Source organism: Odontesthes bonariensis, chromosome 15, assembly GCF_027942865.1.
Source record: "Odontesthes bonariensis isolate fOdoBon6 chromosome 15, fOdoBon6.hap1, whole genome shotgun sequence".
NCBI lineage: Eukaryota > Metazoa > Chordata > Actinopteri > Atheriniformes > Atherinopsidae > Odontesthes > Odontesthes bonariensis.
In genome coordinates, this window is record NC_134520.1 from 4,083,876 (window position 1) to 4,111,868 (window position 27,993).

At 42.9% G+C, this 27,993-nt stretch overlaps 2 protein-coding genes across 3 annotated transcripts; one reads left to right on the top strand and one right to left on the bottom strand.

Annotated features, from left to right (window-relative positions):
* The first annotated feature begins 731 nt into the window (after nt 1-731).
* fbxl5 (F-box and leucine-rich repeat protein 5) lies at nt 732-9,012 on the top strand. The gene is made up of 11 exons (XM_075484731.1): nt 732-844; nt 1,546-1,761; nt 3,973-4,068; nt 4,244-4,439; nt 4,978-5,163; nt 5,247-5,372; nt 5,666-5,820; nt 5,930-6,012; nt 6,187-6,900; nt 7,402-7,550; nt 7,961-9,012. Exons 1-11 carry the CDS (start codon nt 755-757, stop codon nt 8,035-8,037), a joined length of 2,088 nt encoding a protein of 695 aa, XP_075340846.1. The 5' UTR covers nt 732-754; the 3' UTR covers nt 8,038-9,012.
* cc2d2a (coiled-coil and C2 domain containing 2A) lies at nt 7,410-26,438 on the bottom strand. 2 transcript variants are annotated; one of them, XM_075484730.1, is made up of 37 exons: nt 26,154-26,409; nt 25,895-25,975; nt 25,635-25,782; nt 25,094-25,185; nt 24,747-24,845; nt 24,584-24,664; nt 24,266-24,490; nt 24,003-24,159; nt 23,771-23,907; nt 23,546-23,677; nt 21,018-21,227; nt 20,767-20,873; nt 20,547-20,687; nt 19,737-19,893; nt 18,461-18,735; nt 18,171-18,348; nt 17,913-18,066; nt 17,638-17,782; nt 15,548-15,686; nt 15,264-15,467; nt 15,037-15,129; nt 14,857-14,948; nt 12,572-12,739; nt 12,413-12,470; nt 12,209-12,318; nt 11,930-12,026; nt 11,745-11,843; nt 11,494-11,670; nt 10,899-11,102; nt 10,725-10,814; nt 10,517-10,630; nt 10,278-10,412; nt 10,056-10,178; nt 9,924-9,982; nt 9,657-9,834; nt 9,204-9,435; nt 7,410-7,591 (listed from the first exon to the last, which is right to left on the bottom strand). In XM_075484730.1, exons 1-36 carry the CDS (start codon nt 26,157-26,159, stop codon nt 9,250-9,252), a joined length of 4,851 nt encoding a protein of 1,616 aa, XP_075340845.1. In that variant the 5' UTR covers nt 26,160-26,409; the 3' UTR covers nt 7,410-7,591; nt 9,204-9,249. The 2 variants fall into 2 exon arrangements, with proteins under 2 accessions (XP_075340845.1, XP_075340844.1); XM_075484729.1 differs by lacking the exon at nt 7,410-7,591 and adding an exon at nt 26,414-26,438 and having other exon boundaries at nt 9,157-9,435; nt 26,154-26,207.
* Between the last annotated feature and the right edge of the window lie 1,555 nt (nt 26,439-27,993).

Sequence of the window (27,993 nt, forward strand, 5' to 3'; positions counted from 1 at the left end):
TTGAAATTTTTTTTTTTTTCATAATTTCTGGGAATTTTTATTCGGAATATTAATCAATAACTTCATGATGATACAGTGTAGGACATGTGTAGTGAGTTTGGTGACACTACACAGTATCATCATGAAGTTATTGATTAATATTCCGAATAAAAATTCCCAGAAATGATGAAAAATGAATTTCTTTCAAACCAAAAGTTGTAGTGTAATCTGTAGGACACCAGTGACATGTGTAGTGAGTTTGGTGACACTACATTGTATCATCATGAAGTTAAGTTAAGTTAAGTTAAGTTCTGTAAAAGGGCTGTGGTGTATCTCTGCACCAAAGTTGGATGTAGTTTCTCCCCATGTTGTCTTTCGAGACAGTTCATCTGCGTGACCTGCCTGTGATGTCATCAGTTCAGTTGTTGCCAGGCTGTTTATTCATGTTCACTAAAATAAGTAAGATAAAGCAAAGATTAGTTCAAATATATCTGGCGGTAAAGTGAGTTTTTGAGTTACTTCTCTTAAATAATTGACACATTATCTTGAATAAAACACAACTGCTGAACTGGGAGTGTATATACTTTTCAGACATTGGGTTATCGCTATAATAGTTTATAAAATGTTAGATACCACATCTAATAAAATGTTGAATATCAATCAGAGAGTTAACCGTTAACTCTCCATATTTATAACTTGAGGTCACGTGAGCTGCTCGCGCACGCCTCCTTGCTTGATCGTATCTCAGACGCTGCAGACGACGCAGTGAGGTCCAATGAAGATGGCTCCTTTTCCAGACGAGGTGGATGTTTTTACTGGCCCACACTGGCGAATGAAGCAGTTGGTGGGCCTGTATTGTGAAAAGGTTTGTACATATATGTGTTGTTCTTTAATGTGGAGCTTCGAAAATGAAAAGGCGACGTTATGTGGCCAGAGAGGGAGTGAACGCCAGCTAGCATGTAAGCTAGCTGGTGTTAGCTTGTACGTTTAGCATTGAGGATTGAGCCGAAGCAGATGAACTACCGGATGAGTATCCCACAACTGCTTCGACACTTTATTGTAGCTCTTTGGTTAGATTAATATAGAAACGACATTTGTCGTTGGAATGAGATTATTCTTTTTCTCTGTTTTTAATAAAGTTTTATAGTTATCTCTCCTGCTAAGGCGTGCCTTATGTTTGTTAGCCCTAAGTGCAAGTTGGTTTGTTATGCAACATGTTGTACGTGCTACAACGCAACCTCTATTGTTCCACCAGACAGGGCTACATTGATTTTTGTGATTTGGGAGCAAGCTTTCTGTTAAAACCGTCCTTTTACGATACTTGTCAGATAAGTTCATTTAGGGCACCAGCTAATGCACTGCGTGGATGCTAACGTAAGCTACTGTTATAAAACCGTGAACAGCTGTCATGTTGGAGCTTACATTGACTCCCACATCTGTAAGTATCACTTATTGTGATTTAATAGCACCAAAATAACTGGCAAGAAACTGGGCTCGTGAGTCTCGGTGTTGATCAGAAACAAGCTTTTTGTTATCAGTGACACGGTTTCCTTTTGCTTTTCACAGCTGTCAAAAACCAACTTCTCCAACAACAATGATTTCCGCTCCTTTCTTCAGTCACTCTGCGCCACCTTCAAGGAGTTCAAGATGCACGAACAAATAGAAAATGAGTACATTATTGGCCTGTTGCAACAACGTTGCTGCACGGTCTACAATGTGCACTCTGACAACAAACTCTCAGAAATGCTATCCCTCTTTGAAAAGGGGCTACACAGCGTGAAGGTAAAAGTATTCTGAGAAATTTCTACAACTAATATAAGGTCATTCCGTAGCGCATAAGTTGTACTTGTTGGACCTTTTGAAATGTCTCAGCAGTAAAAAATGTTTTGGTTTGACTTTAGGGAACATCTTCTGTGAGCTTTGTACAGATTGGCTCATGCACAACTGTGGGGTGACACTATGTCATTAGAGTAACTATTATGTCAACCACACAAACATTGCAGTGCCAGCAATATCAGCAGAGCAGGTGTTTTTTTGTGTGTGTGTCTACGTGTCATTTGTGGAGATTGAAGCTTGATAAGTACCTCTTATAAATCTGGTTTATTTATATTCCAGCCTTATTAGCGACCAACTTCATAAAGTTTGTTAAGACTACTTTTATGGCAGATCTATGGCGTTAGAATTTAGGATTTCATTTGTGAAGAACAGGCCTATTGGCAAACCAAAAAAAGAGAAGGGCTTTCCAGAATCAGGCAATTGTGTAAATCTGAACTTCTGCTCTGCCAGACTCTAAAACAGAAGCTTTATTTTGCTTTGGAGTGAGATCCTGCTTCCTGTCCACAAGAACATGTTTCTCCTTAGTAGAGCTGGGCAATATGACGATATATATCGTGAGGACGATAGAAACATGTCTATCGTGACCTTTCTCCTCTATTTTTTCTATCGTGATAAACTTCTTTTTTCATCATTACAGCTAATATACATTATAATATAATTTCACATGTTAATATAACATTTTGCGTTTTTGCTATGCAAACTAAGTTTATAAAACTGTAAAAAAGAGAATAAAATTATATTTTTAGAGAACGTGGTTTTGCGACACTACACCGCTTTACGTCATGTGGCTTTGCTCTTAGTTAAGTTGCTAGGAGCCAAGCTGTGAGCCATCGCTGGATTGCAGTCTGAAAAGCAACGCCGAAATGCACGATTTAAAGACCTTTCTGTATAATTACTATGGTATTAAACAGATTGAATTGACAACATATTGGATAGGCGTATTGATGAACGGATATAGAGAGGCTCACGGACTTTTGGAAGATTGAAGGAAGGGTACCGGTAAGTCAGTCATGTTTACTTAATAATAGCACCGCCGAGTGCATGGTGTTCAATGATTCTACACTGCTTTGGTACTGATAACAAATCAAGTTGTTTACTGTCGCGGGTATTTTAGCACACATGTGCTGGTTGTGAGTCGTGGCCGATGGACTGAAGCTAGCCTAGCCTTCTAGTAGCCGTGCAGAGTAGAACTACCAGGGAGGTTTTAGTGCTATGGCTATTTGCAGACCGGCTTTTAGAGTACCAAGAACTACTGTTTCCTCTGTTAGTTGTACTGACAGCGCAACCTTTCCTGACTGTCATCGCGAAAAACAGTATGGTAAAGCCTGATCTGTTGGATAAATCTCTGCACGCGTCTTTTTTTTTTTTTTTTTTTTTTTTTTTTTGAAGTGCTTGTGGTGACCAAAGCGCTGAACACTGAGCAGACGCACGTCAGTGTGAGAGAGAGAGATCTGCAGTTTTTGTTAAAGCAATGCAACGAGACACAGTAGACGCAGCAAAATGGACTCCATCCTCAAAGTTGTGAATGTCGAGTAAAAGAGCATGTATTCACAAAGCTGTTTGTTTACTCTTATGGCCCCGAGTTGCGCTGTGTTGTTCCCGGTTCGGGGTTGCGACTCCCACATTGGAAAACGAGATGACTGGTTAAAATAGGCGATGGCGGATTTTTTTCGACCCTGTCCGTCAAAATAACGGACTATGAAAAAGTCTAATGCAACCTCTGTTGTGGTATATCGTGATATGTATCGCTATCGGGATATAAAGTAATCCATATCGTGATATACTTTTTTTCCCATATCGCCCAGCCCTACTCCTTAGATAAATAAAACTGCTCAGATACATTTGTAACTAACTCCATTATATTGCATGGATAAAAAGGTTTTTTTAAAAGTGTAATTTATTTTGCTTTCTGCTTACTATCCCACAATGCCACGCTCAACATTGTAGTGTAAAAATGTCCATTGCACAACTTGCCTGCTGGCAGCTATGATGCAAAATGATAGTTGTGAGTATCAGAAATCTGCATTTACTGCTCACTATGGAGTAACCCTTTGAACAGTTTCAGTGTCCAAATACATAGAGAGTCACGTGTGAGCGAGCTAAAGGTTAATTTCAGACACGGGCCATGAATTAGTAAATGTTCTTTGTCTTTTTTAGAGTGAATGTGAGCAGCTTAACTATGCTCAGCAGCTGAAGGAGAGACTGGAGGCTTTCACACAGGACTTTCTGCCCCACATGAAGGAGGAAGAAGAGGTATAAGAGGCTCGGATTGATTTTTATTAGTTAGTATAAACATGTTTTAATCATTGATTTCCCTAAGAATTTGTAGATGGTAAACAGTCAACAATGTTTATGGAAGGGTATCTGTTAATACCCCAGTGATTTGCTCTGCTGCAAGCGGTTTTTAAACATGGGAGGTTTGTTTCAGGTGTTTCAGCCTATGCTTATGCAGTACTTCACCTACGAGGAGCTGAAGGACATCAAGAAACAGGTGATAGCGCAACACTGCAACCAACAGCAACATGACCGTGCTGCTGAGGTGCTGAAGGGCTTCAGTTTGTGGACCCAGGCGGAGGAGCTGCAAAAAGTCTTTAAATATGCTGATCATGAGAAGACAGATTATGGTAAGCTCGTATATTTACAGATGTTTATACTTCTCTACAAGCCTATAGTCATCGTTATCATAAAGGACTTCTTGCACAGGTCGACCTTTACCCCTGCTGTAGTGGTTACTTTCGATATTTAAATAGTCTGTTTATAAATGCTAACAATTATGTGGCGCACACGCAAATTGTTTTTAAGAAAACTAATCTTCTAAATTGTTTAGATGCATGGTCTGACTGAAGGATAGTCAACATTTAAAGATGTCTGCTTATTTAACATTTTAGTAATTGTAAAGCCACTTTAAAGTCACTTTACAGAATACTGAATCCAAGTGAAATTCAGACGGTTAAATTAATTATTTATAGCTGTGTTCCAGCTGGAAAATGTCAAAATGTCCTCCTTAAGAGAGTTGTTTTGTACAATGTTCAGCTGTTCAAGTCATTGGCTTCGTGAAAGGACGCATCATCTCGGACAACGCATGGCGTCTGTTAAAGGTGCAGATCACCTTTTTAGTACTTGAGTCACTCACAAGCTTAACTGTTTTGTCTTCTCCTTCAGAACTGGAGAAGAACAGGAACTCTTCAACCTACATCTCCCAGCTCCCAACAGAAATCATGTTGAGACTTTTCCATTATTTGGGCCCCGACGATCTGTGTCGCTGTAGTCAGGTGTGCAGCTCGTGGTCAGAGTTGGCCAAGACGGGCTCATTGTGGAGGCACCTTTATCCCGTGCACTGGGCCCGAGGTAATCTCTTATATGTCGGCTTTATTACATCAATTTAAGCATCCTGTGGTGCATCGCTTTTAACATTTGTGTCGTAAATGTAGGCGATTACTACAGTGGCCCCCCTGGGGATCTCGACCAGGACCCAGATGATGAGTGGGTGAAGAGTCGGCAGAATGAGGGTCGCGCCTATCAGGAGTGGGATGAGGATGCCGATGTTGACGAGTCAGGTGAGGTTTTGGCGTTGGGTAAAACATTCACCTTAATTAGAGACTTGAAGAGTTTTGCATATCGCTGCACATACAGTAAGTCATGTAAACTTCATACAGAAGCTGCTAAAAAGGTGTCATTTGATTACTGTAATAGGTTTTTATTTTTTTTCGGTGAAGACCAGTCACCTTTAAACAATTTGTGATGAATTCAAAAAGGTGCTGCCTTTAGATGTCAGCTTCAGTGTTGACATCGAGGTCTTGATTAAAATGGGTTGTACGTTTTGTCGTCTTGTCTCTGATCGTGCTGTCAGATGTGTCGGCTCAAAAAGAAGGCTCCCTGGCGATAAGCACTGCTCAGCGAGAGAAGAGGCTCCTGAATGGGCTAATCCAGAACCTTCTTCCAGCTGTGGGTCCATCTGTCAAGTCCATTATTTTGGCATACAGTTCTACGGTCTCAAGTAAAATGGTATGCAGCACAAAAACCTTTATAATGTTACGCTATAGCTAACTATGTGAATTGTTGAATTGAGCTGTTTTGTGAAAATTAATTTTCCTTCCTTTCCTTTTTCCTCCAGGTCCGTCAGATTCTCAGCCTCTGCCCCAATATCACTTACCTGGACCTGACTCAGACTGATGTTACTGATTTTGCGTTTGAAAGGTAAATATTCTTACTCGGATGCTAGAACAGGTTCCTGTTTGTGGCACAAAGTTTTATGCCGGATCTCCAGTCAATTAAGATGAAGCTGTTTACTTTCAGACTTGGTTAGGCCCAGTTAGAGTACAGAAAAAGTCATTGCTCACTGCTTTGTTCCTCCTACCCTTCCTTCTCCAGCTGGTCATCCCTCGGAGCTTGTCGCTCGCTGGAGCACCTGGATTTGTCGGGGTGTGAGAAGATCACCGATAGCACCCTGAAGAAACTGTCTTTTGGGCTGGGCGACCTCAAGTCTTCCACCTGCTCCGACAGACACTCGGATCGGAGAGCTAAGCTGCTTAAAAGTTCCCCAGTACCCATCATGCTCAAGGACGACAGAAACCTGCATGCAGTGGGGCGAAAGCAGCAGGCCATCATTTTCAAACACAGAACTGGTCGTTGGGGCGCTGCCGGCATCCCAGCGCAGGTATGGGTCCTGGACACCTCGGACCTTGCTGACATTGAGGACGCTGCGGAGTGGAGCCGTCGAGGGGGGGTGTCTCTCCCTGAGAGTTTTGTGGAGACCCAGCTTGTTGGAGGCTCGTGCTGTTGCAGGAGGAGCAGGAGGCGCGGGCACAGGACCTATTTGCATCAACAATATGCCATGTCGGGAGAAATGCTCTGTGGTCATTCCACCTGCTGCTCTAGTGACATGGCCCTCAGGACTTTTCTCGGGCCGAGTGACTCAGTAGGCACCACCAAAAGCAGCACTGCAGAATTCCGGACTAAATGCTCCCCCTTGGGGGGGCCGCAGTGTGTGGAGCCTGAAAACAGGACTGACTGCTCTGTGGCGAAACGCTCACTGAAATTCCTCAGTCTCTCTGGATGTTACCAAGTCACAGATTTAGGCTTGAGGTAATGATCACGCATTATCTTTCAAACAAACAAAAAAATGCTTGAAATGGCACGGTACAACTTGTTATTACGTGATAACAGATTAATGTGATGCTGTGAGATGAACGAGTCCTCAGCTAAAAAATACAAAGTGCTGCCAGATTGCGCTGATGCAGTTTTAAAAGTTTTAGTAGCAAGTGATACTTTGTAATAGCTGGAGGGTGTTGTCACTTATCTCTGTGAGCTCCTTTTCCCCACAACCTCTCTCACATGCTCAGTTTGTGTTCAATTATGCTTTTAATTAAAAAAGTTGCACCCATGTGCTCACAAAGTTAATTTTCCATCAGCCGCTAACTTAATTCAGATAATCAGTGAGTGCCGTCTCCCATTACAGTTGCTGTAGTGTGCAGTGCAGCGCTTATTAGGCTAAGTCTGGATTAGCAGCGTTCATCTCGATGTTCCCTCTGTTGGTCCGCATGTTGCTGTGCCTGTAACCAGGTTGCGTTGCGCTGTGTGTTTCAGGGCCTTGTCTCAGCGGGGCGGGCTTCCTGTCCTGGAGCATCTCAATTTGTCCGGCTGCCTCTTCATCACTGAGGTGGGGCTGCAGGAGCTGGTGTCAGCCTGTCCTTCCCTCAATGATGAACACTTCTATTACTGCGACAACATTAACGGTAACACAAGTGAGACTGCCAGGGGTCGTCTTTATTTTTGTCTGAAACACAAAATTGTGCATGCTAGCAATCTTATAAGGTTTCCAGATGTAAACAAATACCTTTTTCTTTTTTTAATGCTTATATGATTTGTGAGTAGACCTATCATAGTGTGCGGTAGCTATAACAGACATTACCAACCCTAATCACATAGCGTTTGTTCTAGTGTAAGTAACCAATGCTGCTGAGATCGAAGGTAAGTATGCATTACAGCAGCCAGTATGGTTGTCAGAACTTTAATTTAATGAGCTGTGTTAGTTCCTAGCTTTGTTTAATATGTGATATAATCACTTAAACGCTGTGGATGTTAAATGTTTTCCACGTGCCCTGACGTAGATCAGCAGATGACCACCTGTGGTGTTTCTCTCCAGGTCCTCATGCAGACACAGCCAGCGGCTGCCAGAATCTGCAGTGTGGTTTCAGGGCCTGCTGTCGCTCTGGAGAGTGACCCCCCCCTCCCCAGCTGCGCTCTTCTAAAACATCACTTCTCCTTATTGTTGCACTTTATCCTGGGAATACCATTTGCTGTGTTTTGTGTCACTTAAAAATGTTTCTTGATGAAACTGTAATTTTGCTCCTGCTATTTCCACATATACTTAGTGGAAATGATCCTTTAGAGAAGGAAAACGTAAAAGGTGGGGGATGGGCGATGGTGGGTTTACGGCATCTGCAAATGCATTATTCTGGTTTCTTTGGTGGCTTTGAAAAAGTAAAAACCTGGAGAAATGTAACACCAGTACTGCGTGTTTTCTGGAGTTAAACCACTTAATTTTTTTCTGTCACTGAAACGACTCAAATTCCTTCACAAGTCTGCTTCTGTAACATTATCAGCTAAAGTACCAGACCGTAGGATCAGAGAGATTTTTTTTTTTTTTTTCATCTAATCTTTATAGTTTATAGGAGTGGATGATGTGGGAAATTAAATAGGTGTGAGGCGATGCTCTTAAGAGTCACGCTGACTGAGCTCAAATGTTGATTGATCACTCGCTCAGCAATTTAAATGTTTTCAATGAGCTGATGTGTGGTGGCTCACATCGGCAGCTCGTCGAGCTTCGAGCCACCCTGATGGAGTAGACGGATTTAAGGTCTGGACCCAGGCAGCACAAACATAGGAACTGGTACACGATTAATGCAGTATGTAAGCGTTTGGTTCATATTTGTGATTCTCAATGTGGAGTCCCTGAATTTTTTATTTTTTTCCTTTTCTTTATGCACTCCCATGGGCAAAAAAAAAAAAAAAAGAGAGACAGATGTTCACAGAAGAGGAGCTTTTAGAGAAGTCGAAGGCTGAGTGGAGGGCCCAACTGTTTACGTTACTGCTTTGTTCATTATACTGCGGCAGGATTTATTTTCTTGTTCTGAAGTCTTGCATGAGCTCTACTTGAAATGTTAATTTGGTAACAATAAAAAGTTAGGAGTTGGACATCGCTGTTGGTTCAATTTTCTGTTTGCTCCCCTAAATGAAGTGTAATGCTTTGGGTTGTCACGACAGTGAAAAAACTAAAGTTCAGTGTAGTTATCAGACTATATTTCTATCTCTAAAAAGAAGAGATTGGAATGTGACGTACAGATATTAAACTTTTATTCTATACAACATTTACATATGATACTCACTGTTTATAAAAGGGTCATTTGTCTTTAAAAGTGGGAATATCTCGTATCATGTGCGGACAAGTGAGGCCAGGTACACCCACACAGACAGGACGTTGCTGGGGTACGGGTGCACATACACGGCCAGGGCAAACTCCACATTGGGTGCCTGAATATTGTGAACTCCAGTGCTGTACACTGCCTCAATGATGGGCCGAATCTCAGAGAAGGGCAGATGTAGGGGGAATCCTGAAATCTGAAAAGAAACAAATGCCCATTAGTGATCATTTTTGGCAGGCTTGTGTCTGAAGTAGCTTGTGTGCTTTCTGCCGGCAGATTTCAGGTTGATGACGTGTGTAACCTCCGAAAAGAAAGGAAGCTGCGTTCAGTGCAAAAAGTGAAAAATACATGTCCAAACGTTTTGGAAATGGATTTGTATTGCAGTTACTCAGGCTGGTAGCTGTCATACAGGCTTACCCTGTAGTCTCCCAGCTGGCTCTGCAACTCGTGGCGGTGGCCCTCTGCCACGTCCTGTCCCCCTCCCTGCTCCAGTTTGGGCAGGAACTGTTTCAGGGTGGTGTTGCAGTAGCGGTTCCAGCGGGTTGGGTGACGAGGACGCCACTCCATGATCTTCTCCTTCAGAATCTTCTCAATCCTATACAGAGATGGTAAATGGGCTTTAAACGGCCTGTTGTTGTGGACAGGGTGACGCAGGAGGCGAGGTGACAGCCTGCTATTACTCACCTGTCCTGAAGCTCTGCAGCAGCTGCTTTGTCTTTGCGGCGATACACCAGCTCTTCGGGCTAAAAGACAAATTCAGTTGGTGGAATATTGAATACACGTATGTTTAGAAATAAATAAACACTGAACACCCACCTGTACACTAGACAGCCCAGGGTGGGAGAAGGACCGGGAGAAAAATGGTCTCCAGAAATTGGTTTTTGTGATGTCAAAACTTATCCTCATCGGTGATGTGTATTCTTGAATATTGAACCAAACCTAAGCAACATGTGACAAAAGAGCCAAACTTGTTTTCTAGAAACTGTAGCAAATGAGAAGAGGGATTTAATATTGCGTAGCGGCTCTTGCTTTACTCACGTTGTCAGCATTGATCAAGCAGCCAACAGTCTGCAGTGGGCAGAAGGTGTCGTACTGGCCATAGTACTGACCGCTACTGGGATTCCAGATAAGGTAGCGGCTCTGCTCATACGTTAGCACATATGCTGTGGGTCCCTGAGGAAATTGAGAAATTTCAGAAACTGCTGCAGGACATAATTATCAACCCTCTTCTTTTATATATCTGAAGTCCTTTCGGGCTTAACAAGTGAAAGTCCCACCTCTGGTATGGCTGTGCCGATTATAAGCCAGGCTTTCTTGCCCAAAGACAGGAAGTAGTTGCACAACAGTACAGCATGTTCTTCCTCATCGCCTGCCAGCAGAGTCAGGAATTGCTAAAAAACAAAAAAGGAGAAAACACCAAGTCCTGAAAAATGGGCATTTTCCCGTCCTCGTACAATTCCGACATCTGTAGGACGTTCCACTCACGTCACAGGTGCTCCACAGGCCACAGGCTCGGGAAAACAAAACTTGATCTGGCAGAGACGGGACGAGAGAGACAAATCGGGCAACCAGCGTCTGTATGGGGATAGAAAAAGTGTCAACTGAATTAAAGTTGAAATATACACAGATATCTCTCTATTACCGCACAATCGCACCGACCGTGGCTTCCTGAGGGTTATTTGGGAATTCATCAAGGAACTCCTGTGGAGGGCTGAGAGGTCGGATATAACGAGTGATGAAGACCGTCTTCCCGTTGAGGTCTGTTACCGTGGTAATGCAGGGTCGATCCGGGTAGCCCAGTCCTGCCTCCCTCTCAAACTTCTCTGAAGCCTGTAGTAGACGCTCATCCTCTTGGCTGTCAAACTGCGTAAAGGGATCGAATGTTACTGCAGGTGAACACAGAGCAGCACTAGCTAAAAAAAAAAACATACATGTGTATGTGTTTCTTAAGAACAATGCTGTGGTGAAATAGTGAATAAAACAGGGTGAGAGTTTTAACAGATAATTACCTTCACTTCCTGTATCTAGCGCATGCAGCAGAGCAAAAGCCAAAAAATTACAAAAGAGGATGACAAGAACAAATGAATGGCATAATGCTTTTGAAATGAATGACACAAACATATCTAAAAATGACAGAAGCACACATAAAGAAACCTCTAATGAATGAAGAGAAATTAGCACAGAAATGCAGAATGAGGAAAGAAAATCAAACAGACATGACACATCCTCGAGGTTAGCACCTGGAAATACATACCCTGTCCCTAACAGACTCTCCAGGAACCAGCTGAGGTTCGATAGTGATGAAGAGTGTGATAAACGCTCCTTCGCTCAGGCTGCGTAACATATCATAGGCGCCGTTGTTGCCGTGGCTCCGCTCCTTGCTGTATCCCAGCAGCACTGCTGGCGTATTCACTTTGAACGTTCCATCAATCTGCCAGACGCAGAGAGAAAAGTGAGCCACACCTTCAGGCAGTCACGGCAACTTTCCACCGGCAAAAAGCTCACCCTGGACTGCGAGTAAATTGTGCTGAAGGGAATTTTGACCGAACCCAACCAGTGCTTCTCTATCTGGGTGTGAATTGATGTCCTCCTCTCTTTGTCATCCTGTGGAGCAAAGTTACAAATAGTGTGGTTCAAGGAGCAAGAGGGTGAACACTGCAAGTGAGGCGACAAAAAAGGTGCTTACTCACCGCCCCAGTTTCATAAACCACTTCGTCAAATATGTTGATGAAGACTTCATCCTTGACTGACTGCAAAGAGGCAGTACTGTAGTCACCACTTGGAGCGCTGTAAAGAAAGTTAGAACACTTTGTAGTTTACTCACTTTCTGTCGCATGAGGCAACAATTCTGAAAGCTGCCTCAGGTGTCTTTAATTGTATGAATATGGTGGCTCTATCCTGTACCTGAACAACACAAGTATGTATCAAAACATGTAAAGGACCAGTCCAGGATGTCCACAGTTGCTCACCTAAACGGCAGCTGCAGCTCTTCGTTCCAACTCGGGTTTGGTCCATCAGCTGTGGTTGTTTGAAGTACTGTGCGCTGGAAAGAAATCTCCACAAATGGCCTCACTTGTATCTGTGTTACACACACACGCAAAAAAAAAAAAGAAGCTTAGGTCATGTAAATCACACTGGCGCCTGCTGTATGATAAAGTCGAGGTGTGCTGTACCTGGCTGAGGTACCAATCGCTGCTCTGGATGACACCCTGAGAAGACGGTCCTGCTTTACTGAAATGAGAGACATTTAGTCAGTTTGTGAGGGTTTGTGAGGTCAAATGAAAATTTTCTCTCCCTTTTTAATAATGTTGTACACGACTGTTGGTTCTCACTCTCTCTGGGGCCTGCGGATGGGGATGTCGTAGGCCCGGATGATGTTAACCAGCAGCTTGATGTCTCCATCTGACAAATTCTGAGCCGTCACCTTCTTTCTTTCTTTCCTCTGAGGTTTCAGTGGCCGCTTGGGTTCAGCCAGCTTGAACAGGTTAATCCCCAGAATCCTGATGGTGGCAACAAACATTTCATCATGAAGGCAATCCAAACAGTTCATCCTAAATGATATCTTGGTGAATTAGAATTTGTTCTTAAGAAAACAATTGTATTCCTAGAAATTGTGGGACGGGATTGTTAACCACCAAACGAACACAGAACACCTCTGGGTATTTGTAGTGTTACAATCAAAGCGCTTTTGCATGTGTTGCAAAAATGTGTTGGCATATGACGTATGCTGTAGTTGTTTTGGCTATCAAAAAAGTTCGGATGCTGTGTAAAGTGTAGGTTACCTCTTTGAATCTGCCTCTAATTTACTAACCAAATTAACATCTGAGAGACTCTGCCTCTTGAAGGTGCTCTTTTTACGCCAAATCACGTTACTGCTGCGGCCATCAAATTCAAGATGAGCTGATAAATGAGACAGTAAGATGTCTCGTTTTCAACATGTAATATCTGTTAGCTTTAGTTTGTGAGAGGGAAACCGCTGCATTGGTTTTAGCTACACGTTACCAGCATATCAACTTTTTGTGGAATTGGGGCTTTAAAAGATGGAAGAGCAGATTGGATACAAACAACAGTGCTTAAAGATAATAAAAAAAATACATTTCTAGTAGTGCCTAATACTCACCGTTTTGTACCTTTGGTACCATTTTAATAAGATAAATCTTTACTAGCTCTAAGAATTTTAAAGGAGACATATCATACCCTTTTTTCACAAGCTGATGCAATTTGCTGAGGCCTTCATTACATTTCTGTGACACGATTGGGTCTAAATAACACGGAGACCGTACAGCAGCTCCTTCTTCTTCCAGTTACTTACACCTCTTTTAAAGCAGTTAATTTTGGGCCACAAGAGAATATCGTTACGGTATGGGAGAGCATACAGAAATTAATCTGAGAGCTCAGATCACAGACCAAACTAACAAAAATACATGACTGCTAATCTTATTCTCAAGTGCTTACTTTCCCCCTGTCTAAAATTGGATCGTGGACATTTGGTTGTCCTTTAGACACGGTCTTGTCACTAGTCACGTGGTGAACGGCCAGAATTGTTCAAACACAATGTAATGGTCCCTGGCCGGTTAATAACACCACTGAGCAAGCATCAATTAGCAAGATCCAAAGTTGAAGTTGAGCGGAGGTAAAACAGGAGAAGCCTGGATATCCTGGCATAGGGACACGAAGTCTCCACTGCAAATCTGAGCGGCTCACTGACACATTTTCAGTTCCAGGGAACACAAAACTAAATTTTGAATTGGTAGTGACTTGAGACACCCAAACATGTGCATTTAAGCTCAGAAAAGGGGATTTTGTTTCCATAATATGTCCCCTTTAAAGCAAAAATACTCTGAAACCGTGCAACAATTCCTGAGAGAATACTGCAAAAGGTCTATCATCACTACTGCACTGGTACTTGGGGTTCAAACTAAAAAAAAAAAAAAAAAAAAAAAAAAAAAAAAAAAACATAGAGAAAGAAAATAAAGCTCTGAGAACATACCCAGAACCTGCACCACTGTAAAAATGTACAGCAGAGGAAACATGGAAAAGAAAAAGGAGAACATTCAATCGTAGCAATGGAAAAATGTGCAGGGTAACACCCAACAGCATGACTGGCTCGGTGTGTGTATGATCATCTCTGAATCTGCTCAGAACACTGGAGTTTTCTGTGGTATGACCCGTGTTATTGCACAGTCCTTGGCTGCTTCCAGAGAAGAGAGTATGCAGTGTTGAGCTTGAGATCAAATAAGACCAAAGCAGCTCCAGGCCAAGAAACGTACTTACGTCAGCCTATGAATTCTGTTGGCCCTGCCACCGTCTCTGATGAGCCGATATGGCTGCTGAACCCAGGGTTCATGGTAATCCAAGCTATCTAACCTTTCCTTTTCAACTGGAGCTGGCAGTTCAGGCAGTCTTTGTAATAGGAATAGGCGTCGCTTACACATGAATTATTAATGACAGTAAAGAAAGTAGCAGTGGTTGGATTACTATTTTGTGCCTCCAAGAAAGAATTAAACTCACTCCAACATGTGACATGCACAGAACAAACAGAAAAGAGTGTAAGCTCTTATAGAGAGAAGTTCGACAGACTGTTTGGTCAGTTAATGATGCCGGGTGGAGCATTTACCCAATGCTTGGTATCTCTTCCTCCACTACCAAGTCAGACAGCACGTAGTCATGTTTGGCCAGAAGGAATCTGTTAATAACCGACTCTCGGATCTGTGGGACAACATTACAGTAACTTAGTGCTATCGTGTGGTCAGTATCGGAGAAAAAAATATTCCTCACATCAGATGTGTCTACTCACCTTCTGAAGGTATTTGGCCACTAAAGCTCTGTGGGAATCCAAGTGTTCTTTGGTGTCAATTATTTCTCCTTCTTTCAACCTTTTTTCGTATTCCTAACAACAACGACAACAAAAAAATCAAACCAAAGGGAAGAATAGAAAAGAGATTTAATCTTGAGCCAATGCCGTCTCCATCCTATATACATAACTTTCTAAAATGTAGAACATTTAAAAAAAAAAAGGCTGACCTGGAACATCTTATCAGATACCTCCCTCTCAAGAGCAGGAGCAAATCTGTAACTGCGAAACTCTGCAACTTCCTGGTTCCTCAGCCTGAGCAGGCGGAATCTGTTGGATTTCTCCAGCTCACCATCAGGGACAAAGTTAAACTCCTCCTGCAGATGTTCAAGACGAAAGTACTCTGGGGCCATGACCTCTCCACTACTGGCCACCTGTGAAACACAAAGAAAGCTTCCTTATTCTAGTGAATATTCAAAAAAAATTTTTTAAAAATTAGTATTCAGACACTCACTTTGAGCAGTTGCATGATGGAGGCGTTTTTCGGATCGTTGGGATCCAGTCGCGACTGCGTGGCCCATTCGCCAATTTTTTTCATGTCATACAGTCCAGATGCCCCAATGTATGTGACAGCATCGAGACGGGCCATGCCACTAAGAAACAGAGACATATAGTATTTATTACTAGACAAACCCTTTGGATAGTTTGCTACACACTGTAGCTAAAGCGCAAAGTTTAGGGACTGACTCAGGAGCCCACAGAACCGCAGGCTCTTTAAAGGGGAACTCCGGGGCATTTGAAGCGTGTTTCCATTGCTAGAGGTTGTCAAATACTGCCAGTAGGACACAGAGAGGTGCGTATCTGCGCTCCCTGTGTGGAGATCGCTCTGTCCGCACAGCCTGTCATGCGAGGCTAATACGTGGTGGCTAAGGGGCAAGCGCTAACCTTTCCACGTAAAACAACAACTTGCACACTGCAGAAACGTCACACCACTTTATAACCCATCCGACAATAAAGTCACAAGCCTTACCATCAAAACCATATGCATGGTTCTCACATTACTGGCATGGGGACGTTACAAAACAACTTTATAAACAGCATAGAACTCACCGGCTGGTTGTAGGCTCGCGCATGTGAAAGCCCAAAAGAGTCGATGGAGAATAATCCCATATACAAAACAATTATCTTCTCTAGAAAAACTGTGTTCAAGTATTTAAAACATTACAACAATATGCTGTTTATAAATTTGTTTTGTAACGTCCCCATGCCAGTAATGTGAGAACCATGCATATGGTTTTGATGGTAAGGCTTGTGACTTTATTGTCGGATGGTTTATAAAGTGGTGTGACGTTTCTGCAGTGTGCAAGTTGTTGTTTTACGTGGAAGGGTTAGCGCTTGCCCCTTAGCCACCACGTATTAGCCTCGCATGACAGGGTGTGCGGACAGAGCGATCTCCACACAGGGAGCGCAGATCTGGACCTCTCTGTGTCCTACTAGAAGTATTTGACAACCTCTAGCAATGGAAACACGCTTCAAATGCCCCGGAGTTCCCCTTTAAAGGGTCGATTTTGTAGCTTTGGTCCTCAAAAATTGTCACCACAAGGGGGCAGAGTTTTACCAGAAGACGTGCATGTTTCCCTTACTATGTAAGATTCAAGATCTGTTTATTCATTATAAGTTTGTAACGGCTCTGTTGCCTTTAGATTCCCTCCTTGTTACTTTCCAAATGGGCAATAACAATCTTGATCCTGCTGCTGACACCATGTGGGCCAGCCATAATAACACAGCTACTCTGGCATGTCAACAGTTTACTTTGCACAATTAGCTTTTTTTCAAATTTATTTTGATAGCACAAACATGGTAGAAAACGCACCATCCCCATAGCTCTTTTCACGCATGAGTTTTTTATGATCAGCGCAAAGACCTCCTCATTAACCGGCTTATATTGGTAGAGGTAGTTCAGCACTTCATCAGTGTGTGCACACAAGCAGCGAGCTGGTGTCACCAAATTAGCTGTGAGAAACAAGCTCCATAAGCTGCATCCACATTTACAGTACAAGCCTTTTACTTACCAGTCCTAAGGAAAGCTTTTGGGTCAAATTTCAGTTCTTTACAGCCTTTTGTTTTTTCTGTCATTTGGTATCTTTGCTGCTGAACGCAGTTTCTTTGTGGGGGACGTAATGTTAGCTTGACAGGAGCTTCTGTCATTGCAGTAATTATTGTGCATTTTATTACTCTGACTGGTCTCTGTGCTCCGTTTGGTGCCAGTTTATTTATATGCAACTGCCAGCGCCGGCTAAAGCTTCCTGTTCTTCTTCTGCTGGCTCCAGGGCAGACTAGACAATGTGGTGACTCATATCTAGTGGTACAAAGTGGTATTCCATCCCAAAAGTATCTCAGTTGTATATCTCAGCTGAACAGGACATATGCATTTTTTTAATATAATATCATAGTCATTGGGTTTTCCAGTTCTGTCGATGAGCAGATTTAACTGTTGACTCTTCAGTGATATAAGCATTTAGGTAAATACTGTTGTAGTATTTCATTAACAAAAAATGAAAAAAAAACAACCATAAAACAGTTCTGTTCTCTGAGAGAAACTACCTGTGTATTCCCGGTTGTTGGGAAACAGGAGGTGCAAGTGGGACATCATCTTCCCCAATTCCCCAAGATACACAGCATGACAACTTCCCGGAGGTCAACAGCGTCACTTTGTTGCTGCCATCAGCCTCGAAGGAGAGGGGCACATCTGAGGAGGAATACGGAGTAAGTGGCAGCCAGGAAGTCAGGGAGAGGATGATTAAAATGACACGTAAATATGCAGGGGAAATTAAATCTATTCTTGGAAAGGGTCTGCAGTGTCAAATGAAGACATTTACCACTGCCAACTCCCTCGTGGTCAAACATCACTCTCTGGTTGCTACTGAACTCAAATTCTTCAAGGGGGGCGTTGCCTGTCACAACTGAGGGCTCCGGCACTGGAACGAACACCTGAGCCAGGAGGGGGCACGACAATCCAATCTCCTCAAACACCTTCATATACGCCGCACACACAAACACAAAGGCAGAAATGGTGAAAACAAAAGTAACTTAGTGAATGGCGGTGGAGCCGTACAGTCAGCCTGTCTTCACTCTACCTGCAGATTAATACTTTGGGGACAGTTGAGTATCTTGAGGTTAAAAATTTGACCAAAGTGCACCCTGAAGTCAGTACTCAGGGCGCGGCTGTCTGTTCGGGAAACCTCCTTGTCGTTGTACAGGATCTTGATAAAAAGAGAGCGCCTGGAAACATCTTCTCTCCGAGCCATTTCAGTCCTAAAACAGTGAAGACAAACACAAAAAACTGCCAGTGAGTGGAATGGTATCACTTGAGGGTAAACATTCTGGAATTTAGTGGATTTGTCTGGAATAATGGCAAAATTCGAACCTGGGGCAGAGTTCGCTGGCGGTGATGTTTCCTGATGCAGACAGCTCAGGGATCAGGATGGCCTCTCCTGGTTTCCTCCGTATCCTAGAGGCTTTCTCTCTCACCCGCTGTTCTATGGAGTCAAAGTCTGGTGCCTCAGGAGGCTTCGGCTTTGGAGGACCTTCTTCAAGGGGCCCCTCTGATTCACTCCCCTCCTGTTCATCATCTTCATCCTCTGTGTCATCCTGTGCCTGGCCTTTTTTCTTCTTCTTCTTCCTCTTTTTCCTCTTAGTTTTCTGAAAACAGTGGACGATAGAATATATAAACTGTGTGCAAAAGTGACGAGCCAGCCCTCATGTCTTTGTATTTTGTAGCCAGACTTTCTTGTAATCTTTTAAAGTGGTCTTGAGAAATAGCTCTTCAGGCTTTCTGAAGGTCTATTTGGACACTGGCTGATGTTTCACTTATTTTTGGTCAAGTCCTTGTACCATTTTAAGAGGAATGAGTTTTTTTGTTTGTTACTTCAACACAGAGCGATTAATCATTCAAGCATGAAAAGACGCCGAATTAAATGGATGAACCGGTGTTGTGTCTACACATAATAGACAACTTGGCAAAGAAACCATTTTAATTGTTATCTTCAGGCACTTTTTCACTAAAAGCCTGTCACAAAGACACATGATTTATTTCCATATTCCATTTCTTAGTTGCATCAATAAAAAAAATGCCAGAGATGACATAGTTTGACAGTATTTTTGCACCAACAAGGTGATTCCAAAAGAGATATTTGTTGAAAACTTGGCATATGTCAGCATGGTGGGCAGTGTGTCAGAAAGATCTGAGGAAAGTGGACAAGTGGAGGACAAAAGAAGAAGTGTCAGGCCTAAAAAACTATCTGCAGCAGACGAGCTGGATCTGAAAGTGATGTCCTTAAGAAAGAGGAAAAAAATCCAGCAAAGACCTGACACATGACCTGAGAGATGCATTTGGACCTTCAGTTGATGCATCTACAGTTCACTGAAGCCTCATCAGAAATGGTCTCCATGAAGGGTGGCTGTCAAGAAGCCGTTTTAAGGAAGAGAAACGGGGAGAAAAGGTGGAGGTATCCACAAGGTAGACACGAGAAGTGGACTGAAAACAAAATCAGGTCCAACTGTCTTATGGAGGGATGAATCCTCCCCAGAACCCGGACCTCAACAAGACATCTCAGAGGACTCAGACTGAGTTGAAGAATAAAGGTGGTCGTTCCAACTACTGACTTTCAAGCTTGTTAGAATTAACTGTGGTAGACGGGCACCTGTTTCTTTCTCCAGAGCTTCCACTCCTCCAGCTGTTTCTTGTACTCGGCCAGCTTCTTCTGGTAGTCCTCCTCACTCTCTGCCTCCAATTCCAAAACTTCTGACAAGATTTCCTCTTCATTCTGCTGCTCATCTGATGCCCGGTCCACATTCTCTCTGGAGCAGTGATGAACATCACATGAATGACATAAAAAAAAAAAAAAAAAATGCTACAGTGAATAGATCTTGTTTTCTGGATACATCAAACTACTCAAAAATATTGTTTCCACAGTACAATGTTGGAGAAAACTGTTCAGAAATCACGTATATAATATCAGACTTAAAAGTACTACCAGTACTACTAAGACTTTAAAGTAATACTATGTAACTTCTCAAAAAGCCCATTATGGAGCTCCCCCTACAGGCTTGGAGGTAATGTACGGTTAAGACACTGTCCTAAATCTCTTTCTCTTCCTTGCTTCATCAGTCAACGTCTTCTTCTGTTTCTTCGGTGCCTCTGCCATGATGATCATACTGACAATGTTGCGCTAGCTTAGCCTTATACCTGGGAGCGTGAGAGGGGTCTATTTGTTTTTGCGGTAGGTGTGCCAGAAAGCAAGTCGAAGTACTTCCGCTCAGCTCCCGGGCCGGTCCAGCAAAGTTACATAGCGCAGTTATTCCAACTCAGACCCCCGAAGGGCATAGGAGACAGGCCAATCGTAATATTAAAACTCATTCTAGCTGCACAATTTTTTTCAAACTGTTATTTTAAGGTAGAAATGTTACATAGTATTACTTTAAGTTCAGGCTTTAGTCAATTCAGCGTTTACCTTCTGAGGTAGAGCTTATACGGGGTGTTGGTGAACTTCTGAAACTCCCTTATGGCCTTGATCTCCTTCCACACTTTAATCATGTTCTTCAGCAGAGTCCTGTCTTTCTCCTGCTCAGCGTCTCGGAGCAGACGAGTGCTCCTGTAACGTTCAGGTAAAACGTTCAGTTTTTCGGCTCCCTTTTCTAGACTGAGCAGGACTTAAAAAAGGAAGACCTCACCTCACTTCCAGACTGTACTCAGAGATCCTCTGGTGCATGGTCTGAGTGATGTTCTGCTCACCGTGGATCTTCATAATGTTCCGCAGTGCGTTCCTTAAACCGTTCAACTAAAGCAGACAGGAGACAATCATACACGCACAAAAACTGAACGCTAAATAAACTGTATGAAACCTTTGGGAATGACGAAGGGATATTTAGGTTGAGCTGACGACAGCTTTACAACAAACAGACAGATGCCTGGTGGGGTTTACCTTGTCAGTGAGGTGTCCTGTGAGATTATTGTGTTGCCTGGTGAGGTACTGATCATACAGCTGAGCTAAGCGAGCCGCCAGGACATGTTCCCGGCTGAAGAGCGGGTGGTGGGAGAAGATGAGCCCGGAGACATCAACATCTAGCTGGTAGTCTCCCTCAGGGTCTGCTGCACCACCAATATACATATTTGCATACTTGGACTTCAGCGCCTGTTGGACAGAATTACATCGTCCATCATCCGCCGTCCTGGAAGGCGATAATCGCCATGAAACACACTTGGCACTTTTGCTCGCGCTGCATATGTGTGTGTCTGCAAGCTGCAAGAGGGTATTAAATAGCTGGCAAGATGAATGCCACCATCAGGGAGCGCAGTAATGAAAAGTTATGCATGACAGGGATGTACTATTAACACCTACGACACTACAACCAGCACTCTGTTCTCTGGATGCTCACAGATGACAGCTGTGTGTGGTTGTAAAATCAAAAAGTGCATGCAGGTATGTGATGGTGAATGTTAATATTCCCTGTTCATTTCCCGGCTGCATGCCATTCGCCTTCTCTCTTTCCCCACATTTCCTGTCTCTCTCTCTTCTGCTACCATCAAAAGCAGAGAAATTTTCCAAAGATAAGCAGCGGGATATAGAAAAACCGCATAGCATAGACAACAAAGCAATGCTGCTCAATTTCTCCATTGATAAAATAAATTCACAACTCTACAACATAACAATTCATGTAGAATATAGCATATACATTGTTGTCTACAGTAGTAGATCAACCCTCATCTTACTTTGAAGCTCCCAGCTCCCAGAAGTGACGTCGACGCAGCTTTAGCAGCAGAGAAGCTATTAGGCTTGTGTTGATAATAATAAACTCCTGGACTATGTACAAACTTCCAAATGCATCGTTTTGTGAGTACAGACCATATTTGTACTACTGTAGAAGTTTGGTGTCATGGCATGTGATTTTAGTGTGGTAATTTTGGAGATACTGCCAGGATCCATTAACCCTTGTACTAAGCTATTCGGAATAACTCAGTAACTCGGCGGATGTTCAGCCAATATCGGAAAAACTGCGGGTGGGCTACTTGGCTGGATATCACGGTTCAAATGACCCTAGGGTCAATCTACTCCGAACCATCACTTTAAGTAGCTTAGAGCGCAAGTTTACTTTTATTTTACTTTTTTTTCTTCTTCTTCCTCGTCGAATTTCTGTCGTCATCTGGTATAAGTGATACAATTGGCTATGAATCGCGCGCAAAGCAGCAGGGGAAGAACCAGACGCCATTTGATAGACATTCGTAGCGCCCAATAAACAGCTCTAGGCATTCGTAAACCACGCCTCAAATACGAGAAAATGCACACCTAGTTCCCAGACCACCATCTCATCGAGATTGTGGACGCGTCAGCCAGGCTACTTTTTTGGGGGATTCATCCGTACATTGGCTTCATTTTTAAGATTAAGATCCGATTTATTGGTCATGCATACACACAAAATTTGTCCTCTGCTTTTAACCCATCCAGGTTGGCACCTGTTGAATCACACATGCACAGGGTCACACACTCAGAGACAGATGCCAACCTGGAGCGGTGGGCAGCTATTTAGCTGCCTGGGGAGCATGGGGGTACGGTGCCTTGCTCAAGGGCACCTCGGCCGTGACAAGGAGGTGGACTGACACCCCTCCAGCTATCAGTTCCACCAGGCAAGAGTGGGAATTGAACTGCCAACCTTCCGGTTATTGGACAACCAACTCTAACCACTGAGCTACAGCCGCCCTGGTCCAAAGGTCCAAAGGTTGGCTGACAGGTTATCACTTAAAGATAAAATAAAACCCATCCATCTTTTATCAGTCAAATGGTAAGATAACCAGCTGTGACTGAGGCTGTGGTTGATCACATTGGCACTCATTCATTCCATCCACATTAATCAACTATACACCCAGCACAAATGAAACAGGATTTCCACGTCCCTCGCTCGTCTTGACATGAACAACACTGGGTGCTCTGCTAATAAACATCTCATTACACATGCCCTCGATTGCCATAGCTCATACTCCCAAAGGTTAAAGAAAAGGTTGATTAGGGTTAAAGTTACGTTTTAAGGAAAAATGTCAAAGTTTGGCTCGTTCTATCAACGATGAAAATGTCCGTTAGCTGCCACTATACCTCTTTCTAGTTTATAAAAATCAGACATTATGGGTAAGGTAAATTCATTTTTAATTCAAGTTCTTCCTCAAAAGGTATATCCTCAACTTGCATAACTTTTAAAGCAGTTGGGAGTTTTGATGGAGCAACTTATTGTCCGAAGAGTAACTCTGTCACAGATGTGTTGGCCTCCATCTCTGCTCTGTTCTCTGGAAACAAACCCCCACCTCCTCGCTGCCCCTTTGTACCAAATGCCAAACTGCCCTTTAGCTTTTTTCTTCTCTTTTCTAGGAGAGCAAAAGGATTAGAGAGCGCTCTGATTGGAAGATGTCACGTCACTTTTGGTGTATGATGTGGTCTAATGTGAGAGCCACAGTGTGTCTGACCTTCCTGTACACGGTCTGCAGGGCAGGATCCAGGTCGCCCTCCATGTGGAAAAGAGGGGGTCTAATGGATGATTCCTTTATGGGGTCAGGCAGAGCTATAATCCTGCCATCATCTCCAAACCACTTCTTTCCCTGATCGAATTAAAAAAAAAAAACATTTGTACGAAAACAAAACTACAATGTGTGTATGATATTTTATCAGTTTAGCATGTTAGCTGACGATACCTCTTCCATTTTCAAAATGCGATTCTCAAGAATGTTCTCATTGGTCAGAGACACGGGGGGCCTGTCCCCTACGTAGAGACCTTCGTCCTCCAGATAGCGAGGCTTCATGTTTTCAGGCAGTTTAACAGAGGTTGGAACTGTGAGGATTTTGTAGAATTCGAGTTAATGACAAATTTCATCATGCCATGAAAGCCGTGGATGCGATGTGCTACTTCACTGGAGCATATGGTACCTGTTCGAAAGCTTGGTGTAAACAGGAGCTCATTGTCACGCTGAATGCGTTTTCGGTACCCCACATACTCGGCCTTCCTCACTTCCAGGAAGTCTTGGGGCGACTGGTCAATGATGAACAAATCTTCTTCGTTTCGTACCAGAGGAGCTTCTTCGCCCTACAGCAGAGTGGAGAACATGAGGCATTCGCTCACTATTTTTCCAACTGCATCTACAGAATAGGTAGGAAAAAATCATCCAAATGCACTACTGCTCCGAGTGTACCTGGTTTTCACTTTCATCTTGATTATTTGCTTCTGCTTCTGCTTTTGCTTCTCCTTCAGCTTCAGCGACGTCCTGCTCTTCAGCCTCCTCTCCTCCATCTTCATCTTCGTCTCTCCGTTTTTGTCTTTTCCTGCTAAGCGTCTCTGAATCATTTGAAGGATCAGGCTCAAAGTTGAACGTAAAGAAATCATACGCCTCTTCGGCAGTTGGGAAGCCTTTTCCTACCTGTATTTGCAAAAAAAAGAACAAATGAAAAATAAATAAATACAACAATCACAGTTTGTATATTAAGGACTTCAGTTTCAATGTAAGCCGTACTCGTCTTGCTGCCTCTTGGAACTTGACCCTTGAGCTTAGGACTGGAGGGGCATCATGTCTTCCTGTTTTGGCTGGATCAACCTGTAAAACGTTGGGAATTAGCCTTTACTGCAGGCCTGGATCACATGAGTCCAGTGGTTGTTAGACCCAGGTAGTTGCTCACCTCTCTGTCAAACCTTGTTACAGTTTCTCTGTCTCTGAGGCTTTGGAGGCGACTGACTGGCTCTGCAGAGGCTTCCTGCTGAGGGCTCTCAACTTTAGACTGGAAAGCAAGATTCATACAGTATAAGACACACACAAAGTTTCCCTCATAGACTGAAGTTTCTGAATATGTTCATGCCGGCTGGAGTTTCTTTTTTTTAAATATTCATTTTCAGGTGTCACAAAAATATGTATGCATGTGGATAACGGAAGACAGAAGTAAGGAAAAATCTGCGCTTGTGTTTATGTGGACAAGGCTTTATTCAAATAGAAAAACAAGTTTGTGTGAAATCAACAAGATCAATTCACCCTTGCAGCTCTCAGCTTCTCTTCCAGGTGCCGAGTCACAAAGTCATCTAAATGCTGAGAGGTGGAAGGAGGCTGACTTCTCAAGGAAGGACCTAGAAAAAAAGAGCACACCATTGAAACATAACTACAGTCCTGTAGGAACTGCATCTTACTGCACGGAGAAAACGCATTTCTGGTCTTCAAAACCAATATTCCAATATCTGAAATCAGTCACTTCATGAACTCTGTGTCTTTTACCTCTCTCTTATGCCACATATATTATATAACTTATTAGACAGCCTGTCAAAATGCAGCCACTAAGCAGATATGAAACGTGGTAATGAGGCTCCAGTGATTTCAGATCACTGAATCCACCTTGGCAGAAACATTAGTCAGCATACGACTGATGTACTGTAGCTCGCCCAATGTTAACTGTGTGACAGAGTTTGTGCGTTTATTTGCATAAAGAACAGGGAAGTGATGTCTGATCATTAATGGTATGCTGAGACGCATGTGGAGATGCATTTAAATGCCTATTGTAAACCGGGACAAAGCCACAAACCTTTTTGAGATCCAGTTGGAGGTCTTGACAAAACCACTGAGTCAGTCTTCTCAGCTGATCCCTCACTTGCACTGTGGTGCTGCACAGCAGAAACCTCCTCCACTTCTTCATCGTCATGAGACTCTTGAGCTGCAGACCGCTCGAGCAGCTAATAAGCACAATTAGGGGTTTTAGACGTTATAGGTGTAAACAGTATTTAAAAAATAGAGAATTACATGAGGAGAACTGAGAGAGAGCTCAGTTAAGAAGTTCAAATGTACCTTTTTCCTTCGCCTCTGTCTCTGAGCCTTTAGGGTGCGTTTCAGAGTCTCTCCTGGGTCTTCCTCGCTGTCTTCAGGTTCCTTGTATAGAACAGGTCAACAGCTCAGACAGACAGCAACAGCAAAACTAACATCCACACTGCTATTTAGCGCACGAAAGCTGAGTGAGGACGAGGAGATAAGTTTAATGATGGCAGCCAGCAGCACACACAGGAAAGCAACTCCAGCCTACAGGCTAAGCTACAAAACACAAACCAACCTTCATTGTAGCTTGCCGCCTACCCACACTCAACTCCTCAGACGGAACCAGAGCCTATCGGGTATAGTTAGATTTACCAAAGCGTTTTATAACCGGATTATAAAACGTGCCTTATGCTTAACGAGTCATGTTGTGACTCGTTAAGACTGGAGCTTGGTTTCATCGTTCTGGGAGGGCAAAATGAGGCTACAGGCGGTCAAAATGTAACGTTTTATATCATGTTTAGGACTTATTGGACTTAAAAGCTTATTTTACATTACCTGGACGTCGTCCTCATCTTTGTTTTTCACCAAAGTTTCTTGCAAAGCGCGTCTTTTCTTCTGCAGTTTTTCCCGAATCTCACTAAAACAAAAATATAGGCGCTTGTTTAAAAAAACAAGGTAAACATGAGCTAAGCGTCTAACACACGTACAGTACAGCTACATCACTGATTTATTTCATTAACCAGACTGAGAATTATTACCTCGAAGAAGCCAGTGTGGCGGTAGTTTTTTTTATACTGATTATAGGTTTGCCATAAAAAGCGCAAATTTGACACAATTCCCACGTTCGTGGTGAAAAAAACCCTGATATGTTCAAGGGAAGATGTTTTCTAAGCTAACTAACTCCGTTTGCGCTGCCTAGTAACGACATAAACTACTCCTCTACCTACCATGAATGAAAGCGCCAACGCGCAACCAAAATAAATAAACCTGTTTCTATTGGTTAGGAAGACTGCAAATCAAGGGTTCACTCATAAATGAATCCGCCCACTACGGTATCCGAGAAGCCATTAAAGCAGAGCAGAGTTGCGACACGCTTTGAAGTCGCCGCTAGGGCTGTCACGTGGTTCATGTTAGCCTCCGGAGTTCCAAACATCACAGCGCTGTCAGTCAGTTTGAACGGGTTTTAGCGGGACGGAGCACAAAAACGATAACTTTAACATTTACGACGCAATTTTCGGTAAATATTGACCCATAATGTGCATTGATCACTTCACCGACGATGTATTTTATCAACGTTTTTCTTTTTTGGAGCGCAGAGACACATTTATCACCATTTTAAATCGTAGAGGGTACCCCTGCATGCTAGCAGGGGGCAGCTAATCATGCCAGTGGTCCAGCTTACCTTCAGATCTACATCCTTCAACAGAGCCTGATGTTACTGTCTGTTGCAGGATCTACTCCTGTTGTCCCAAACACTCCATCTGTAGAAGATGTCATTCAGTCTGTCTGTTCTCTCTGGTGTCGGATGGACAATGAGCCCCCCCACCCCCGCGACCCGATCGACGGATTCAGCGGCTATAATGGATGGATTAAAATATGAATTTAACTTTTTTTCTGGTTAAAACCATATTAACGACAAAATAAATGTGTCAGTTGTGAAAAAAAATAAACAAAACAGATTTAAACCAAACATTTTATTATAAAATGTCATCATGGAAAATGTAAAACAAGCCTTCATAAAGAAGTTATTTTACTGCTATTTATACTGTTGGGTAGATTAATCTGCAACAATGAACTGTATTTGATCAAATTCAAGGGTTTGGACATTGTAGAAAAGTTCTGAAGTCCTAATGAGGGTTGATCCATGACAGCAGCGAGCACCACATCTGCTGACCTCCCTGACAACAACAACAAAGAAATTGATAAATTCATTATCACAGCTGCAAAGTCATGCTGAAAAAAACTTACTTAATTAAAGACCAGTCAGCTAATGCCTCACTATGCCAAAAATGTTGTAATTTAATCAATTTACCGGAGAAAATACGTCAGAAATACCAAAAATGTATTAAATGTATTATTACTATAGGCCTATATAGTATTTTGGTAATGTTTTAAAACCTAACAATCAAAACAAC